The 20905-nt window shown below is 38.2% G+C and overlaps 3 protein-coding genes across 3 annotated transcripts; all 3 read right to left on the bottom strand.

The window, feature by feature from the left end:
* Window positions 1–2324: 2324 nt before the first annotated feature.
* Window positions 2325–4769, bottom strand: LOC143853230 (uncharacterized). The gene is made up of 4 exons (XM_077362964.1): window positions 4671–4769; window positions 4116–4241; window positions 3019–3484; window positions 2325–2596 (listed from the first exon to the last, which is right to left on the bottom strand). The coding sequence occupies exons 1-4, from the start codon at window positions 4767–4769 to the stop codon at window positions 2325–2327; spliced, it is 963 nt and encodes a 320-aa protein (XP_077219079.1).
* A 153-nt stretch (window positions 4770–4922) lies between these two features.
* LOC143853036 (increased DNA methylation 2-like) lies at window positions 4923–15690 on the bottom strand. The gene is made up of 2 exons (XM_077362738.1): window positions 14547–15690; window positions 4923–5768 (listed from the first exon to the last, which is right to left on the bottom strand). Exons 1-2 carry the CDS (start codon window positions 15568–15570, stop codon window positions 5518–5520), a joined length of 1275 nt encoding a protein of 424 aa, XP_077218853.1. The 5' UTR covers window positions 15571–15690; the 3' UTR covers window positions 4923–5517.
* A 2541-nt stretch (window positions 15691–18231) lies between these two features.
* Window positions 18232–20676, bottom strand: LOC143853229 (uncharacterized). Its single transcript, XM_077362963.1, has 4 exons — window positions 20578–20676; window positions 20023–20148; window positions 18926–19391; window positions 18232–18503 (listed from the first exon to the last, which is right to left on the bottom strand). Exons 1-4 carry the CDS (start codon window positions 20674–20676, stop codon window positions 18232–18234), a joined length of 963 nt encoding a protein of 320 aa, XP_077219078.1.
* Between the last annotated feature and the right edge of the window lie 229 nt (window positions 20677–20905).

Below are 20905 nucleotides of genomic sequence, written 5' to 3'. Positions count from 1 at the left end.
CCTAATCTAAACAAGCTACTACAATCTCCTAAGATCTGCGAGATCTAATCGGATATTCTTTAACATCTACAACCAACCATAGATGTTTAGTACAATGAAGGTCTGCCAATATTAAAAACAGTCCAAATATTATTTCTCAAGTTAAAAATCCCCCATATTGCTGTGGTCGGGAATTTTTTACCTACCACCAGTCAACAGTTATAACAGAACAAATGGGATAGCACTCCTCTCAAAATGGCCTTTCTAATTCTTGGAGATGGAAAATCACTTCTTTAATGAAAGAGTTCTTATCATTGGAGATGGGTACATTTTAGGTAAGATTATCAGGCTTGCATCTTAAATTTTGGAGCTTAAATTCAACTAGTAGAGCTTCAAGTTTGATCAAAAACCAAACTGTGAAAGATTTAAGATTAACCTTTCCATGACAATGTGCTGGAATTGAAGATAGAGTCATGGTTAGCAATCTAACTACTATATATAAAGGCGGAATCGTGGGTTAAGTTCTTCCACCCTTTGTTGTTATTTCCGCTTGTGTCCAAATGCCATAATTCCAATTGTATCCCACATGTGAGGGCATTTGTGTCATTTGCCGTCGTTTTCGCTTTTGTCCCACCTTTTGATCCACACGTCAGCATTACTCTTTTACCATTAACCCCTTTGCTGATATCTAACGTCTGCCTCTATGAGAAATTATTTGAGGGTAAAATCGTAATCTACATACAAAAAGTACCGACACAGGGTACCTGTCTATGACAATTACGGCAAAAAACTACCAAGAAGAGGTAAAGACATATGATAATGACGAAAGAACTACATGATATTACTTATGCAGGACACTTGCAAAATATTGATGGATTCCGAGCATCTAAAGAGGAACAACAATTATGGAAACCCCTATCGATTGGAGGGCTAGGATCAACCTATGGAAATGATTTTACAGGCACAACCGATTGATGTTGTGTTCCATCACATGGACGGTTTAGATCAACCTATAACCCTCTATAGATCGGAGGGTTCGGATCAACCTATGAAAATTATTTTTGGGGCACAACCTATGTAGGAAGTGGCTCATCCAAAAGAAATTTCTTTTCTTTTTGTCTGGGATTTACCCGTCAGCATTACTCTTTTACCATTAACCCCTCTGCTGATATCTAACATCTATCTCTATTAAAATTATTTCAGGGTAAAATCGTAATCTACATACTAAAAGTACCGACACAGGGTACGGGCCATACCGTACATTTTAATAGAGTGAGGAGTGCGATCATCAAAATACGGTGAGTGGTGCCATTATAAAATATGGTAGTGATAACATTAGCACTATATATAATTTCAAACCGTCGTTGTTACTTGGATGTTCCCACGCTGGTCGGGTTCAACCCGAATTTGGGTTGGGTCGGGTTAGACTTTTTCGCAAATTGGGTTGGGAAAAATCAACCCCAATTGGAAATTGGGTTGGGTCGGGTTGGGCTGTCGGGCAACCCGACCCGACCCGAATATACATCCGAGAAGCCGCATGAAGGGGTGGGGGAGTGAAAAATATGCAGATTTTTTATTATCTCCCTCCGTGATATTGTATTTTATTCTTTCTTTCTTTTTTCTTGTCCTTGTTCCATGTTCCTTTGTGTGTGGTCCATCTCAGGCCCCTCATTTTTTATTAATATTATCTGTTTGCCATCTCAAAAAAAAAAAAAAAAATGCAGATTTTTGTCTGGTTACTAAACTCCATCCCTGTTAATCACCAACAGATGAAAGAGAGAATGAGACCTCTTTCTAGTTGAAGAAACACAACTCACCTTCCTCTAATTGGGAGAGTGAAAAGACAAAAAAAAGCTCAAAAATCCAAGCATGGGCGAGGGCAGATATCCAGAACTCACTGTTAACTTCAAAGTTCAAACCTTGATCTCAGTCTAGGAAACAAATTCTACATTGGCTTACCATATTAATCATGATTCTAATTTCGCTTTCAAACATAGATGACAATTCCTATACCAAAGGAATCTGCCAATAAAAATACCCAAATCCCCATTAGTACCCAGATTATGCATGCATGCAATCAAAACAGCTAACATCATGTGGATGGGACCATGTAATTTATATAAAATGGCATAACCATTTAGTTTTTTAGCAAGATATGAGAGACCATGTCATTCCTCTGAAAGCAAAGATGTCCAGACTAGAAGCATAAATTGTAATGCATAAAAAGCTTGCATATAAAGATGCCACAATGTTCCCAATGTTAAATCTGATCTTTGTGCAGTGAGTATTCCAAAACTTATTCATTGTGTTTTGGTTGACAAAATCCTCTTTTATTATAGATAAGGTCATAGTTTCTTTATTCCCTCCTTCAACACTATCCCCTCGAGAATCCCATCGGCCCCAAAATTACCTAGGAATTCTTGAGGTTCTACCCGTCCTGGTAGCTGGAATGAGACAGAGAACTTCCCTGAGGGGCAAAGATTTTGTGTTTGCATCTCAAACACTTGTCTGTTCTTGAATATTAACCTTTCACCAGTCATCGTTACTCCTTTTATTAACAATCGCCCATTGGCCTCGACTTCACAACTGAATTCCCGTGCAATCACAAACATAACAGCTTAGTGAAAACAGTAAGAGATCAAATAACAATAAAGAGGCAGGTAATTGTCATTAGAATAACCTGGTCTTATGAGTTAGGATTGATCAAGTCTTAATAAAATGGGATCTTGAGATTGTTAATCTTATCAACTCTTATAATCTTATCATGCCAAAAAATCGAGCAACCTCAGATGAAATTGCTTGTTAATAATAAAAAACTGATCACTATAGATTGATCAGCTCTTATAATCTTATCATGCCGAAAAATTGAGCAAAAGCAGCAATATGCAATTTGGGCAATTTCTCATATGCACTTCCTCAAGGACATTTACGAACTTAGAAACTAGTTTCGGTCTTAGTAGAGAATAGATTATAGCTGTTTGCGTGAAAAATGAAGAAGCTCGATAATCTACCTGTTTTTCTAAAATGAATGCAACTTACTTTCATCCTTTTTCACGCCCGGCAAGGATATATGGAACAAGTAGGCATTCTCGCAAACACCAATGTCAACCAGTCCTATTGGTTGTCCCTCTTGCCTCTCAGCTACAGATCCAGTCAAAGCAATCCCTTTCTTACCCACAGTCACAATGTTATCCCACTCTTCAACTGTAGGATGTGAAGGAAGAAATAGCATTGCAGGCCCAACTTTTTCCATAAACCCAACTTTCTCTTCAGTTGTTAACACAGAGGTACTATATGGTATGCTTCTAAAAGGTATACTTCTCAATGGTACGCCAGGGTGGGGTATGCCACTAACAGGTGGGGGGCCCTCTTGAGTTTCCAAGTCATCATACAATTGTCTTTTTCTTCGAGATCTCCGTGAAGACCTTCTCACGTCAAGCTTTCCATTAGATTCCTGATTTGCCACGTGATCTGTAACCCCGTCAATGCCGCCGCTACCATGATACTACAGAAAAGAAATTTTGTAGTTGCACTTTAAGGGGATATTCCATACTCAAACATGAGATTTCATTTTGGGAGATGATACTAGGACACCCTTACTTTTGACATTGGCAGCAATCTCTTTATTTTAAACTTCTATTAGTGGTTGTTAATACAAATGTTTAAAAACTCCGAGAATCAATCATTCACTCGCTAGAATCAACTCGGTTTTGGCCCAATTGAGTCAATCAGAAACCCTTTCACGCGCCCAAGTTGTTAGAAAACTGATCTCATTGCTCAATAACTACCCAAAGTCAGCTCAGCCTTAACTCCCCCAAGTACTTACCCGAGTAAATATCTTAACGTCAGATTGATAGCTTGAGGGGAATTCTACCAGCAAATGAGAGGTCTAAAATAGAGAGCTGAAAATATGAAAAAAAACGTCCCACTACTGATTAACTTAATTTTTACCTCGTGAAAATCAGAAAAAAAGCACCAGTAACATGTTAGAGATCCAAGTCATTCAAAAAAAAAAAACATGTTAGAGATTCATCACATCCTTTGACATTATATGCCATGTCTATATGTTGCTGGGTGAGTGTTTTGCTAATCTTCTTCGATAGGTAATCTTGCATACATGCAGCCACAACACTCACCATTGTACCATTTAACTGAAAATCTGTAAGCAAGCTTGCTAGTGTGGTTTCGCATAAAGGTTTCAATTCCTGCTTGGCAAGGCATGGTTTTAACTTTAGAGCATTGGCATACCGATGGGAGATCGCCTGGAATAGTTGAATCATTTTAAAATTTAAAACATGTTCATTCAAAGCTTGACTCACCCCATTCAAGAACTCGTAGACTGAAGCAATTTATTTGGCAAAAAAGTTTGAATCTGTCGATCCATTTCATTTTCTCTAAATATTATTTTTGTTGCCTTTTTATTATGACTCTCATCGTAAGACGACTAAATTTCTTTTGGCTCGATCTGCAAGATCATTGGCGTTACTGGAAATATGGACAAAAGAAAAAAAATCTGTCACCTACATTGCAGAAATTTCATCCAAAAACCTATCTAATCTCCAAAGGCATACCCTCTTATCTTAATTTGTGTAGTCCTTTATCTTGCGCATGGGATGTCAGTATGAGATGGGACCATTAACATATGGGTTGGCTTAAGATTCTACAAGATCAACGGTTCTGATTCCACATACATGCCCTCTTATGCCCCTTGTAGGACCCAAAATTAGCCTTTTACCTTTGACAATGGTTAAGCAAATTACTAGACCTAATGGCAGGTCACAAAGCTCCATTGTTATTCATCCAAATTTATCTATTTATATTGAGAGTTGATATAAGTGATCGCGAGTGTGGCACAGTAACCCCCCTTTGGAACGCGTTGAGAAAATTCCCCAAGCAAATCCGATCCAATCGTGCGCAAGTAAACGAAAAAAGAAATAAGCACAAACCACAAGATGAATACTGAGATTTACATGGTTCGGCCAAGATGCCTGCAACCACGGGCAAACACGATCTTGCACTATAAGCACAAACAGTTGAAAGAGAATGAGACCTCTTTCTAGTTGAAGAAACACAACCCACCTTCCTCTAATTTGCTGACAAAAAAAAAAGCACAAAAATCCAAGCATGGGCAAGGGAAAATTCTACATTGGCTTACCACCATTAATCATGATTCTAATTTCGCTTTCGGACAGAAAAGTTTGAGTCAATTCCTGTACCAAAGGAACTTCCAATAAAAATATCCAAATCCGTCCAAGTACCCTTCTTAACTCCCCAAGATGCCATTTACTATTTTGCCATCTTTAGTAGATCCTGTATGCATGCAATCAAAATAGCTAACATCATGTGGATGGGCCCATGTAGTTTAAATAAAATGGCACAACCATTTAGTTTTGTTCAGCAAGATATATGAGACCACGTCATTCCTTTAAAAGCAAAGATGTCCAGACTAGAAAAACAAATTATATCGCATAAAAATCTTATATATAAAGATGGCACATTGTTCCTGATGTTTAACCTGAGCTTTTACTCTAGATAAGGTCATTCGTTCTTCATTCGCTTCTTCATCACTACCCCCTCAAGAATCCCACCACCCCTGAAAGAACCTGAGAATTCTGTATATTCTACCGGTCCTGGCAGCTGGAATGAGACAGAGAAGTGCCCTGAGGAGCAAAGATTTTGTGTTTGCATCACAAACACTTGTCCATTTTTGGATATTACTCTTTCACCCGTCGTGGTTTCCCCTTTTATTACCACTCGCCCATTACCATTGATTTCAATACTGAATTTATCTTCTGCAATCACAAACACAACAGCTCAGTGAAAATCGTAAGAGATCAAATAACAATCGAGAGGCAGGTAATTGTAATAAGAATAACATGGTCTTATGGGATAGGATTGATCTACTCCATAAAAATAATAGAAGCTCAAATATATGAGGTACACTTACTGCAATAAGTATGATCTGGTTGGTTTTATCATTGGGTCAGTGTTCCTTTATCGTTTCAGCACTTACAGCCAATAACAGTTATCTTGGTACAACAAATTATGCACTACCATATATATAGGCAAAAATGTTTCTGAGCTCAAGCTCAGATATGCTTGAGCTCGAGCTCAGAAACAGTTTTCCAATATAGGATGTGATAATGAAGAGAAGAGAAACACCTGAATTGATACTTCAACTGACAAAAATGACCAGTATGCTAAGAATTAGACTTCATACATGCCACTATGGTGGATCAGCGTATCTTCTCTTCACCAATGTAAACATCATAAATCCTAATTCAAGCCTTTTTAAATTTTTGACATTTTCCAAAAAAGGGGACAACAATTGATATCGAAAGTAACACCATGTAATAGCAAAACTAATTTTGGTGGTTCTCATTTCTCATGGAAGTTATGATTATCTTCAAAATACCTTGCCTTATTTGTCAATCCCAATGCAACTTCTTGTTATTTATCATGCAGAAAAATTAAGCAAGAGCATCAATTTGCAGTTTGGGAAAATTGTCATATGCATTTCCTCACGAACATACGAATTTAGAAGACTAATTTTGGTCTCAATAGAGAATAGATTATAGCTGTTCACATGAAAAATGAAGAAGCTTGATAATGTCCTTGTCTTTTTCTAAAATGAATGCAACTTACCCTCATTGCATTTTACGCCCGGCAAGCACATATGGAACAAATAGGCATTCTCACTAACACCAATGTCAACCAGTCCTACCGGCGGTCCACGTTGCCTCTCCGCTGCAGTTCCTGTCAAAGCAATCCCTTTTTTACCTGCAGTACTCACTAAGTTATCCCACTCTTCAACTGTGCGAGGTGAAGGAAAAATGAGCATTGCTGGTGCAACTGTAGGAGGTGATGATCCTCTCGATTCAGTCTTTACATTAGATCCCATGTTGTATTTGCAAATGTGCTCTTTAAACTGCAAAATTTAGTAAGATTTTTAGCATATGAAGAGCAATAAAGGCAATTAAACTGACCAGTGCAGAAAAGAAAGCTTTTAGTTGCACGTTTAGCTAATATTCCATACTCGAACATGAGATTTCATTTTGGGAGATCATATTAGTACTCCCTTGCTTTGACGCTGGCAGCTATCTCTTTATTTTGATGGCCCAGATGTAAATAGGCATCCCCCACCAAAAATCATATCCATAGAATGATCCTAACTCTTCAATTTGTTATATGGTGTCTTCTGTCAATAGATCAAAGGATCCATAAATGATTTTATGGTATTTACATCGGAAACAATACTAAACTTTGATTGGGAGAAAACAAGGGAATGTTTAGTGCTTTTTGTTTACCACCCAAGGGGGTGATATTCTGATTCTGGAATGTAAAGAAAAAAAAATGGCTTTAAATGTCCTCCAAAGGCACTTGACCAAATCTACATTAATTCCAAATTATTCAAGTTAGTATAAAATTTTTATTTATAAATTCTTTTTTAGATTGGTTATTTATAAATCTAAATCTGACCTGTAATGAGTGAAAATGACCAAAATATGTTTAAGGTGGGGGAAATAACTAAAATGCCCACATAATATAACAATGATAAAAAAACGACACAGAAGGTGAAAAAAAAAAAAAAAAACCAGAACACCCCTGAGTCATGAAAAATTAAAATACCTCCATGACATAAAAAATGATCAAAATACACCAAATCGATAAAATGACCAAAATACACTCCTCATCATGAAAATGATCAAAATACACTCATATCGGGTGAAAATGGCCAAAAAACACCTAAGTAGTGAGAAATGACTAAAATACCCTTATGACATAAAATGGTCGAAATACCCCATATAGGTAAAATGACTAGAATACCCCCGAGTCATCTTGTCTTTTCTTTTTTATTTGTCTTGTGAATTTTTTTGGGGAATGTGTAATAACCTTTTGGCATCACTTTAAATGCTAGAAGACAAGATAGGTTAGTGCAAATATCAAAATATAGTGGTGCTGATATCATTTCCCTAAATAAAATACCCCCATGATATAAAAATGACCAAAATATCCCATATCATGTTAAATGACCAAAATACCCCTAGTCGTAAAAAATGACCAGAGTACTCCAAGTTGTGGTGGGCTTCAAACCGGTTAAAAGGTGAGCGAGAGAGAACAAAAAACACCAACACTTAAGAACAAAAAATCAAACAAGCACTATTTGTCTCAAACCCTAAACCTAATTTGCTATGCATGTTTACCTAACAAGGAGAGAGAGAGAGAGGGAGAGAGAGAGAGAGAGAGAGAGAGAGAGAGAGAGAAGGGAACGAATATTATTTGGTTAAAACCCCAAATCTAATCTTTCATGCATGTTTACATACGCAGGTAGTTACAAGAAAAAGAACCAATTAAAACAAACCCTAACCCAGAAACACAAATGATCATTTTTCTTTAATCGTCAGCAGAAAAGAATTCGAATGAAGCAGAAATAATAGCATAAAATGATATACCTTGCTCTTGCTATTAGCCTTTCTTCAGATGGAGAAAGAGATGTGGTATTCAGCGTTTTTGGGTTATTAATAGAGAAGATGAGAAAACGAGCAGTGGCAGAGAACACGACGCGTCATTACTCATTAATGAGCCAGCTCTATAAGATTCGAAACAATCTCATTGTCCACCATTAGCACAAATACATTTAACCACGAGCTTCAATTTTTTTTTCCTTTTTTAGTTTCCTCTATCTTAACCGTCCAGGTCAAAAGGATCATGCTCGACAAAGATCTAAAAAGAAAGTCACTTTTAGACTCCTCCCTAAAAGACCCTTCTTGGGTGAAGAGTCTATTACAAAAAGATCTGATTTTAGGAATTTCCTACGGACCATCGCAGAAGGCATTTTGAGGACCGACTGTTGCATGAGAGAGCAGCCACATGGGCTCAGATGTAGTCTTATTCATTTAATTCCCCTGATTTTATTCTCTAAATAGTAACGGCGAACATCAGAAGATCTCTCTCTCTCTCTCTCTCTCTCTCTCTCCAAAATGCATGCCTTGATCCAAAAATCCTCCTGATAGATATACTTTCCTTTTTGTGATGTTCTTCTATCTATTAAGAGTTTATCACATAAATCTTTAGGAAAAATATGATGGTACATGGTAGGATTAGTTTCATTCTTTTAGCTGCTATGTTGCATGTGGAGAACAGTTTGTTATGTTTAAATAGATATTTAGATGAGATCAAGAATCCTAGTAGAGACTCATCTTCCTCAACCAGGATTGGTACATAACACCTTTCAATCCTATAATCAGATAGCAAACCTATCAAGGAGCATATTTCTATCCTACAAATTCAAACACATATCATGGGCCCTAATGCAATTGGTGATTCATTTTTCATTGAATTAGGCTAGATACTCTCTTCTCTCTCCCTCTCTTACCTTCCGATTGATTGAGCCAGGGATTGGCCCTACAGACTCCTTTTCTCTTTGAGTCCTTCAATGGGTAGAAACTAGTAATTGCGCCCTTTTTCATTAGAGAAATAGGGGAGGCTGAGTGAATCTGCACCTAGGTCTCTTCCGAACTGAAGGGGCCATGTGCTTCATTTCCATGTATGAGGCTTTCTAGTGTTGTGCCTAGAAAGGAGGAATTGTTCTAGTGGATGAGTTTCATTCAATGTTACCGGGGTCGCCCTCTCACCCTCCGACCAGCAATCTAGGTTCGCCGACCCAAAACGTGGGTTCCTTGCGACCCGGATTGCCAAAACTGGCGATTCATTTTTCATTGAATTAGGCTAGATACTCTCTTCTCTCTCCCTCTCTTACCTTCATATTGATTGAGCCAGGGATTGGCCCTACAGACTCCTTTTCTCTTTGAGTCCTTCAATGGGCGGAAACTAGTAATTGCGCCCTTTTTCATTAGAGAAATAAGGGAGGCTGAGTGAATCTGCACCTAGGTCTCTTCCGAACTGAAGGGGCCATGTGCTTCATTTCCATGTATGAGGCTTTCTAGCGTTGTGCCTAGAAGTGAGGAACTGTTCTAGTGGATGAGTCTCATTCAATGTTACATGGGTCGCCCTCTCACCCTCCGACCAGCGATCTGGGTTTGCCGACCCAAACTGTGGGTTGTTTGCGACCCCGATAGCCAAAACTGGCGACCCGGACAACCCGCAGGAAAGGGAGAGATGCATAGAGAGAGGGAACAGTTCGGTGGACTAGGAAAAACGACCTGCACAATAGTTTATTAGTTTATTCATGTTTTTATTTCAGAATTGGGTAATTATTTTTTCTCTGCTTTCATTTAAATTGAGAATACAATATATGTTGGTGCTTAATTTAGTAATATTTGGAGATCTTCAAAATTTATATATTATGGATTGGATTGGATTGGAACTGGAATTTTCATCTTGAATATATATGAATGGCATATACGAGGCTTTTGGTTTTGTTTATTAAATGTATGTATTGTGGACTATAGAATGATATTCTTGTAAAAATAAATGAATATATATATATATATATATATATATATATATATATATATAAAGTACTGGAGCGACCCAGATTTGCACTCCAAACCGACTCGCGAGCGAAAATAGCAAACCTACTTAGCCAACCCTCACCGTACCACGGGCTACCATTGTGCTTGTTCCCGTACCACGTACCATAACGGACCGCGTTCCGGGCATGGTTTTAAATTTTAAGTGAAATCCGAAATTTCAGGTTTTGCTCGAGACCCAAACTGAAATCGGCAATACCTGAAACGATAGTTTTTTTCGGGCAAAATTTCAAATTTTGGGTGGAAATTTCGTTCGAAAATTATGGGATTTCAACCAAAAATTGAGATTTTTTATAATCATGTCATATTATCCCGAAATTTTTTCTGAAATTTCAGAAATTTCGGTCAAAAATCTATTCGAGAAAAAAATATGCATTAACTGATTTCGTCGGATTTTGACCAAAATTTCGGTTTCGGTGAGGACCGAAACACATTCCGTAACCGAAATTTGAAACCATGGTTCCAGGTAACCTTGGTCTCGTTTCCTTCTATTGTTTTGCTTCTAGAAGCGGCAGTACAAGGTGAGTTCCAGGTAACTCCATTTATGCAGTGAACTGCCGTCAAAGACTCTAGAAGCGGCAGCATAAGGTGGTTATTTGTTATTTTATGTTATTGTTATTTCAAGGGATTGATACAATTGCGATTTTTACACATACAAAAACCAAGTTTGTTGTAACTTTCTGTTATGACATTGGTGGCCAAAGCTGTACTAAGGGGGTTGAAAAAACTCTGTTGTGCAGATATATCAGTATATGGTAGTTATTTTCTCTATAGGAGGCCTCCTGAAGAGAGAACTCAGACAAAATAATCATTTTTTGTAGATCCAGTCATGGCAATGTGATAAGTTTTTATCCAATAAACTTGTTTTCATTATCAAGTTGTATAGTAATTGTAATGCAGTCCCAATAGAAGCATTATTCATAATATCCCAATATAAAAAAGGGCGGCCCAGTGCACGAGGCTCCCACCATTGCGGGGTCTGGAGAGGGCTAGATGTACACAGCCTTACCCCTGCTTTGCGAGAGGTTGTTTCTGTGACTCGAACTGGTGGTCACACTGGAGAAACCTTTCCATTGCGCCAAGGCTCGCCCTCTATTCTTCTTAATATCCCGACCCCAAACAAAAATAGCAAATGGCGCATTTAGAGGGTGAGCCAATGAGTATCCCAAACCTGAGCTTTTTTTTTTTTTTTGACAGAAGGTAAAAGACTAAAAGGAGATGATATCCACTGCTCTCTTTGATATTGGCAGCCCTATTAGTTTTTTTGTTCACCTTTTCAGTGGCTGTTACAGTCCCAACAAGCCATCTACTGAAGAGTTGAGAAGATTTCACTAATCTCTAATGATCTTTATTAGCAATAATCAGTGCTTATATAAGCACTTCCAGATAAAAATGTTAGAATTAAAAGATAAATATAATAGAAGGATCCTCATCTAAACAACGTACTACAATCTCCAAAGATCTGCTAAATTTAATCAGTTATTCTTTAACATCTACAACCAACCAGAGAATTTAAAGACAATGAAGGTCTGACAATATTAAAAACAGAGGAGTCCAAATATTATTTCTCAAGTTAAAAACCCCCTATATTGCTGTGGTTGGGAATTTTTGCCTACCACCAGTCAATCAGCAGTGAGTTTCCCAAACTCTGATATTAACTATAACAGAACAAATGGGATAGCACTTCTCTCAAAATGGCCTTTCTAATTCTTGGAGATGGAAAATCACTACTTTAATGAAACAGTGCTTATTCATGGAGTTGGGTACATTTTAGGTAAACTTATCGGGCTTGGCAGGGGTGTCAATGGACCCAGACGGTCCGATGGATGGTCTGAATCCAACCTTAATATACAAGATCTAAGCACATTAGAAGGATCCATGGATATATTTTGGATCCTCTTCGTAAGATCCGAAAAATTTCGGATCCGCAAAAAACTCCGATGGATATCACGATCCGAAGTCTTTTTTACTAAAATACCCTTAAAATATTTCTTATATTTAGTCGAGAGGTTCTTCATAAAAATTAAAAATGAACTAAATATTGCTCAGCTAACGACTACGCGCAACTCTTCATTTCCTCAATCAGTTAAGGTTTTTTTTTTTCTTCTTCTTCTTTGTAAACTTGCCACACATCCTCAACAATGATTAGTTACAAGAAAGTTTTATCATCACGCACCCTTGAACATTAGAATACTTTTCAACAATAAAATCCTACTCTTCACCAAAATCATGGGTTGTTATTAGATATAGTGACTAATTCTTTTCTGAATTGAGGAAGTTTTGGAATCCATTTCAAATGAAGAAAACTGAAATTTTTTGTTGCTTTGTAAGTAGGACCTACTAGGACACTCCGATAGACGGTCTGATTTGAAACGAATCATGACCGGGACACAAGAAGTAGGGTCCGAAGAACACTCCGAATCCGATCCGACCGATAGGGGATTTGAATAGATCGTGACTAAGACATAGGTGGATCCGATCCGAAGTGGATCTGTTGACACCCCCTAGGCTTGCATATTAAATTTTGGAGCTTAAATTCAACTAGTATAGCTTCATGTTTAATCAAAAACCGAACTGTAAAAGATTTAAGATTAGCTTTTGCATTGGCTATCTGTTGGAATTGGAGCTAGAGTCATAGTTAGCAATACATATGATGGCAAAAATCTTCAAGCCATGATGATGGGTATATAACAGCTCTTGCCGAAAAAATGGGTAGAAAATGTTGGAATTTTTTTCAAAATAAATAAAAAAGTTTTGCTTTTGAAAATGATGCGTATAAAACATCTCGCGCCTTGAAGCAGTCTCATTCCTCTAGCACCACTATATTCTTTAAGGCTCTGTTTCTTTCGACCCAAAATCGGCATAAAACAATTTTACTCATGGAAGAATGGGATTAAAATTTGTTTTACACCGATTTTACGTCAAAAGGATTTGCTAGGCACAATAGCAGAAGGCATTTCGAGCTGAGATGTTGCGTGTGAGGTGGTTATCCACCTCAGATGAATTAAATGAGTAAGACATAATCTACCCGTGTGGCTGCTCTCACATGCAACAGCCCAGCTGCGAAATGCCTTCTGCGATGGTCCCTAGTAAATCCCAGCAAAAAAATAAATAACAGACTGATACATCCATTGGTCATCACATTTTACCAACTAAGATCCATTTGTCTGGAAAGCGCCAAGGGATATGCTAGTGCACATGAATACAAAAAAGGGGAAATAAGATTTGCATTACTTTTTGGGAAGTGATATCTCCCTCCCCCTGGCGGATAAAATTCCCCCCTTTAAAAGTTTTAAAGGAGAAGAAAAACGTTACAGGGGGTGAATTTATCCTTAAGCAGTGAACCATTCTCACAGAAACCGTTAATGCAGGGGATTTTATCCATTTGAGGCGGGGGGATATTATCTCCCTACTTTTCCTAGCATTTCTACACCTTCTGTTTCTCTCTTTCTGGAAATGAAAAGCCGACACAGTGACATAGAAGAAAGTGGAATCAGTTTAATATCATTTCCAATACAAAAATCTTCATGGTTTTACATTCATTTCGTGGGCACTGGACAAGGATTTTTGTCTTAGTACTAAGCTCCATCCCTGCTATTCACCAACAGATAAGAGAGAATGAGACCTCTTTCTAGTTGAAGAGTTAGGACAGCTTGGTGAGAACCGTAAGAGATCAAATAACAATGCAGAGGCAGGTCATTGTCATAAGAATAACCTGGTCTTATGAGATAGGATTGATCAAGTGTTAAAAAAAATTGATCTTGAGGTTGTTAATCTTATCAACCCCTATAATCTTATCATACCGAAAAATTTAGCAACCTCAGAAGAAATTGCTTGTTAATAATAAGAAATTGATCATGATAGATTGATCAGCTCTCATAATCTCATCATGCCAAAAAATTGCGCAAAAGCAGCAATATGCAATTTGGGCAATTTCTCATATGCACTTGCTCAAGAACATTTACGAACTTAGAAACCAGTTTTCGTCTCAGTAGAGAATAGATTATAGCTGTTCGCGTGAAAAATGAAGAAGCTCGATAATCTACCTGTTTTTCTAAAATGAACGCAACTTACTTTCATCCTTTTTCACGCCCGGCAAGGATATATGGAACAAGTAGGCACTCTCACAAACACCAATGTCAACCAGTCCTATTGGTGGTCCCACTTGCCTCTCAGCTACAGTTCCAGTCAAAGCAATCCCTTTCTTACCTGCAGTCACAATGTTATCCCACTCTTCAACAGTAGGAGGTGAAGGAAGAAAGAGCATTACGGGCCAAACTTTTTCCACAGACCCAACTTTCTCTTCAGTTGGCAACACAGAGCCACTATATGGTATGCTTCTCAAAGGTATACTTCTCAATGGTACGCCACAGTGGGGTATGCCACTAACGGGTGGCGGGCCCTCTTGAGTTTTCAAGTCGTCATACAATTGTCTTTTTCTTCGAGATCTCCGTGAAGACCTTCTCACGTCAAGCTTTCCATTAGATTCCTGATTTGCCACATGATCTGTAACCCCACCAAAGCCACCACTGCCATGAAACCGCGCAGCATCTCTATCCAGCAATAAATTCTCAAGCCCAGTTAGCCTCTTAAACCTCTCAACATCCTCCGGCTTTATGTAAGAGATTTCTGGGTTGTTAATAAATATAACATTCTCAACGATTTTGTAACCTTTTTTGTACTGCCTCTGCCGGCGGTGCAAATGGAGAGGAAAGAGATCAGGTAACTGATGGTGGTCGGCAGTTGAATCCAGAGACCGTAAACAGAGACTACCTTCGAGTAACTGGCGGAACAAAGGTCGCTTAATTATAACAGATTGATTTGCATTTCTAAGTACATAATAGTATACTCGCTCCATTTCCATGGTTCTCATTTGCGACCCTGCTAATTGATCAGTGGTGTATGGTGGAAGACCCTCAGCTATTCTCTGCAGAACTGATTTTTTGGGCTTCTCATCCTTCAGATCAGGCCCAAAGTAGGTGCCCATAATAAAGAGCAATAAGAAATGCTGCTCTCCGGTTGTCTCCATCCAATTGGGTACGGTTGAGGGTTCTGATGCCACGGGAGTGAGAGACTCGGGCTGGGACAAGTTGTCCATGTTGTATTTATATATGTGCTCTTTAAACTGCAAAATTTAGTAAGATTTTTAGTATATGAAGAGCAATGAAGGCAATTAAACTGCTCAGTGCAGAAAAGAAGTTTTTTAGTTGCACTTTCAGGGGATATTCCATACTCAAACATGAGATTTCATTTTGGGAGATGATACTAGGACTCCCTTGCTTTTGACACTGGCAGCAATCTCTTTATTTTAAACTTGTATTAGTGGTTGTTGATACCAATGTTTAAACTAGTATTAGTGGTTGTTGATACCAATGTTTAAAAGCTCCGAGAATCAATCATTCACTCGCTAGAATCAACTCGGTTTTGGCCCAATCGAGTCAATCAGAAACGCCTTTCACTTGCCCAAGTCTACAACCAACCATAGATGTTTAGTACAATGAAGGTCTGCCAATATTAAAAACAGAGGAGTCCAAATATTATTTCTCAAGTTAAAAATCCCCCATGCTGCTGTGGTCGGGAATTTTTTACCTACCACCAGTCAACAGTTATAATAGAACAAATGGGATAGCACTCCTCTCAAAATGCCCTTTCTAATTCTTGGAGATGGAAAATCACTTCTTTAATTAAAGAGTTCTTATCATTGGAGATGGGTACATTTTAGGTAAGATTATCAGGCTTGCATCTTAAATTTTGGAGCTTAAATTCAACTAGTAGAGCTTCATGTTTGATCAAAAACCAAACTGTGAAAGATTTAAGATTAACCTTTCCATGACAATGTGCTGGAATTGAAGATAGAGTCATGGTTAGCAATCTAACTACTTTATATAAAGGCGGAATCGTGGGTTAAGTTCTTCCACCCTTTGTTGTTATTTCCGCTTGTGTACCACTGCCATAATTCCAATTGTATCCCACATGTGAGGGCATTTGTGTCATTTGCCGTCGTTTTCGCTTTTGTCCCACCTTTTGATCCACACGTCAGAATTACTCTTTTACCATTAACCCCTTTGCTGATATCTAACGTCTGCCTGTATGAGAAATTATTTGAGGGTAAAATCGTAATCTACATACAAAAAGTACCGACACAGGGTACCTGTCTATGACAATTACGGCAAAAAACTACCAAGAAGAGGTAAAGACATATGACAATGACGAAAGAACTACATGATATTACTTATGCAGGACACTTGCAAAATATTGATGGATTCCGAGCATCTAAAGAGGAACAACAATTATGGAAACCCCTATCGATTGGAGGGCTAGGATCAGCCTATATCGATTGGAGGGCTAGGATCAACCTATGGAAATGGTTTTACAGGCTTAACCGATTGATGTTGTGTTCCATCACATGGACGGTTTAGATCAACCTATAACCCTCTATAGATCGGAGGGTTCGGATCAACCTATGAAAATTATTTTTGGGGCACAACCTATGTAGGAAGTGGCTCATCCAAAAGAAATTTCTTTTCTTTTTGTCTGGGATTTACCCGTCAGCATTACTCTTTTACCATTAACCCCTCTGCTGATATCTAACATCTATCTCTATTAAAATTATTTCAGGGTAAAATCGTAATCTACATACTAAAAGTACCGACACAGGGTACAGGCCATACTGTACATTTTAATAGAGTGAGGAGTGCGATCATCAAAATACGGTGAGTGGTGCCATTATAAAATATGGTAGTGATAACAATAGCACTGTATATAATTTCAAACCGTCGTTGTTACTTGGATGTTCCCACGCAGGTCGGGTTCAACCTGAATTTGGGTTGGGTCGGGTTAGGCTTTTTCGCAAATTGGGTTGGGAAAAATCAACCCCAATTGGAAATCGGGTTGGGTCGGGTTGGGCTGTCGGGCAACCCGACCCGACCCGAATATACATCCGAGAAGCCGCATGAAGGGGTGGGGGAGTGAAAAATATGCAGATTTTTTATTATCTCCCTCCGTGATATTGTATTTTATTCTTTCTTTCTTTTTTCTTGTCCTTGTTCCATGTTCCTTTGTGTGTGGTCCATCTCAGGCCCCCTCTTTTTTTATTAATATTATCTGTTTGCCATCTCAAAAAAAAAAAAATATGCAGATTTTTGTCTGGTTACTGAACTCCATCCCTGTTAATCACCAACAGATGAAAGAGAGAATGAGACCTCTTTCTAGTTGAAGAAACACAACTCACCTTCCTCTAATTGGGAGAGTGAAAAGAAAAGAAAAAAGCTCAAAACTCCAAGCATGGGCGAGGGCAGATATCCAGAACTCACTGTTAACTTCAAAGTTCAAACCTTGATCTCAGTCTAGGAAACAAATTCTACATTGGCTTACCATATTAATCATGATTCTAATTTCTCTTTCTAACATAGATGACAATTCCTATACCAAAGGAATCTGCCAATAAAAATACCAAATCCCCATTAGTACCCAGATTATGCATGCATGCAATCAAAACAGCTAACATCATGTGGATGGGACCATGTAATTTATATAAAATGGCATAACCATTTAGTTTTTTAGCAAGATATGAGAGACCATGTCATTCCTCTGAAAGCAAAGATGTCCAGACTAGAAGCATAAATTGTAATGCATAAAAAGCTTGCATATAAAGATGCCACAATGTTCCCAATGTTAAATCTGATCTTTGTGCAGTGAGTATTCCAAAACTTATTCATTGTGTTTTGGTTGACAAAATCCTCTTTTATTATAGATAAGGTCATAGTTTCTTTATTCCCTCCTTCATCACTATCCCCTCGAGAATCCCATCGGCCCCAAAATTACCTAGGAATTCTTGAGGTTCTACCCGTCCTGGTAGCTGGAATGAGACAGAGAACTTCCCTGAGGGGCAAAGATTTTGTGTTTGCATCTCAAACACTTGTCTGTTCTTGAATATTAACCTTTCAACAGTCATCGTTACTCCTTTTATTAACAATCGCCCATTGGCCTCGACTTCACAACTGAATTCCCGTGCAATCACAAACATAACAGCTTAGTGAAAACAGTAAGAGATCAAATAACAATAAAGAGGCAGGTAATTGTCATTAGAATAACCTGGTCTTATGAGATAGGATTGATCAAGTATTAATAAAATGGGATCTTGAGGTTGTTAATCTTATCAACTCTTATAATCTTATCATGCCAAAAAATCGAGCAACCTCAGATGAAATTGCTTGTTAATAATAAAAAACTGATCACTATAGATTGATCAGCTCTTATAATCTTATCATGCCGAAAAATTGAGCAAAAGCAGCAATATGCAATTTGGGCAATTTCTCATATGCACTTCCTCAAGGACATTTACGAACTTAGAAACTAGTTTTGGTCTTAGTAGAGAATAGATTATAGCTGTTTGCGTGAAAAATGAAGAAGCTCGATAATCCACCTGTTTTTCTAAAATGAATGCAACTTACTTTCATCCTTTTTCACGCCCGGCAAGGATATATGGAACAAGTAGGCATTCTCGCAAACACCAATGTCAACCAGTCCTATTGGTTGTCCCTCTTGCCTCTCAGCTACAGATCCAGTCAAAGCAATCCCTTTCATACCCACAGTCACAATGTTATCCCACTCTTCAACTGTAGGATGTGAAGGAAGAAATAGCATTGCAGGCCCAACTTTTTCCATAAACCCAACTTTCTCTTCAGTTGTTAACACAGAGGTACTGTATGGTATGCTTCTAAAAGGTATACTTCTCAATGGTACGCCAGGGTGGGGTATGCCACTAACAGGTGGGGGGCCCTCTTGAGTTTCCAAGTCGTCATACAATTGTCTTTTTCTTCGAGATCTCCGTGAAGACCTTCTCACGTCAAGCTTTCCATTAGATTCCTGATTTGCCACGTGATCTGTAACCCCGTCAATGCCGCCGCTACCATGATACTACAGAAAAGAAATTTTGTAGTTGCACTTTAAGGGGATATTCCATACTCAAACATGAGATTTCATTTTGGGAGATGATACTAGGACACCCTTACTTTTGACAATGGCAGCAATCTCTTTATTTTAAACTTCTATTAGTGGTTGTTAATACAAATGTTTAAAAACTCCGAGAATCAATCATTCACTCGCTAGAATCAACTCGGTTTTGGCCCAATTGAGTCAATCAGAAACCCTTTCACTTGCCCAAGTTGTTAGAAAACTGATCTCATTGCTCAATAACTACCCAAAGTCAACTCAGCCTTAACTCCCCCAAGTAGTAACCCGAGTAAATATCTTAACGTCAGATTGATAGCTTGAGGGGAATTCTACCAGCAAATGAGAGGTCTAAAATAGAGAGCTGAAAATATGAAAAAAAACGTCCCACTACTGATTAACTTAATTTGTACCTCGTGAAAATCAGAAAAAAAAGCACCAGTAACATGTTAGAGATCCAAGTCATTCAAAAAAAAAAACATGTTAGAGATTCATCACATCCTTTGACATTATATGCCATGTCTAAATGTTGCTGGGTGAGTGTTTTGCTAATCTTCTTCGATAGATAATCTTGCATACATGCAGCCACAACACTCACCATTGTACCATTTAACTGAAAATCTGTAAGCAAGCTTGCTAGTGTGGTTTCGCATAAAGGTTTCAATTCCTGCTTGGCAAGGCATGGTTTTAACTTTAGAGCATTGGCATACCGATGGGAGATCGCCTGGAATAGTTGAATCATTTTAAAATTTAAAACATGTTCATTCAAAGCTTGACTCACCCCATTCAAGAACTCGTAGACTGAAGCAATTTATTTGGCAAAAAAGTTTGAATCTGTCGATCCATTTCATTTTCTCTAAATATTCTTTTTGTTGCCTTTTTATTATGACTCTCATCGTAAGACGACTAAATTTCTTTTGGCTCGATCTGCAAGATCATTGGCGTTACTGGAAATATGGACAAAAGAAAAAAAATCTGTCACCTACATTGCAGAAATTTCATCCAAAAACCTATCTAATCTCCAAAGGCATACCCTCTTATCTTAATTTGTGTAGTCCTTTATCTTGCGCATGGGATGTCAGTATGAGATGGGACCATTAACATATGGGTTGGCTTAAGATTCTACAAGATCAACGGTTCTGATTCCACATACATGCCCTCTTATGCCCCTTGTAGGACCCAAAATTAGCCTTTTACCTTTGACAATGGTTAAGCAAATTACTAGACCCAATGGCAGGTCACAAAGCTCCATTGTTATTCATCCAAATTTATCTATTTATATTGAGAGTTGATATATGTGATCGCGAGTGTGGCACAGTAACCCCTCTTTGGAACGCGTTGAGAAAATTCCCCAGGCAAATCCGATCCAATCGTGCGCAAGTAAACAAAAAAAGAAATAAGCACAAACCACAAGATGAATACTGAGATTTACATGGTTCGGCCAAGATGCCTGCAACCACGGGCAAACACGATCTTGCACT

The sequence above is a fragment of the Tasmannia lanceolata genome, unplaced genomic scaffold (assembly GCF_043159265.1).
Source record: "Tasmannia lanceolata isolate RefF3 unplaced genomic scaffold, GAP_Taslan_0.1 ptg000019l, whole genome shotgun sequence".
NCBI classification, from domain to species: domain Eukaryota; kingdom Viridiplantae; phylum Streptophyta; class Magnoliopsida; order Canellales; family Winteraceae; genus Tasmannia; species Tasmannia lanceolata.
The sequence above is the reverse complement of the archived record's forward strand: the minus strand, read 5'-3'. Positions and strand labels throughout refer to the sequence as shown.

Excerpts from the sequence above, each read along its gene's own strand:
- LOC143853230 (XM_077362964.1), bottom strand. The coding sequence starts at position 4,769 with ATGGAGCTTTGTGACCTGCCATTAGGTCTAGTAATTTGCTTAACCATT. Across the intron at positions 3,485-4,115 it reads TTCAGTTAAATGGTACAATG|TATCATGGTAGCGGCGGCAT; the intron begins GTGAGTGTTGTG and ends TCTTTTCTGTAG. Across the intron at positions 2,597-3,018 it reads GGGCGTGAAAAAGGATGAAA|CTGTTATGTTTGTGATTGCA; the intron begins GTAAGTTGCATT and ends GTTTTCACTAAG.
- LOC143853036 (XM_077362738.1), bottom strand. The coding sequence starts at position 15,570 with ATGGACAACTTGTCCCAGCCCGAGTCTCTCACTCCCGTGGCATCAGAA. Across the intron at positions 5,769-14,546 it reads GGGCGTGAAAAAGGATGAAA|ATAAATTCAGTATTGAAATC; the intron begins GTAAGTTGCGTT and ends TGATTGCAGAAG.
- LOC143853229 (XM_077362963.1), bottom strand. The coding sequence starts at position 20,676 with ATGGAGCTTTGTGACCTGCCATTGGGTCTAGTAATTTGCTTAACCATT. Across the intron at positions 19,392-20,022 it reads TTCAGTTAAATGGTACAATG|TATCATGGTAGCGGCGGCAT; the intron begins GTGAGTGTTGTG and ends TCTTTTCTGTAG. Across the intron at positions 18,504-18,925 it reads GGGCGTGAAAAAGGATGAAA|CTGTTATGTTTGTGATTGCA; the intron begins GTAAGTTGCATT and ends GTTTTCACTAAG.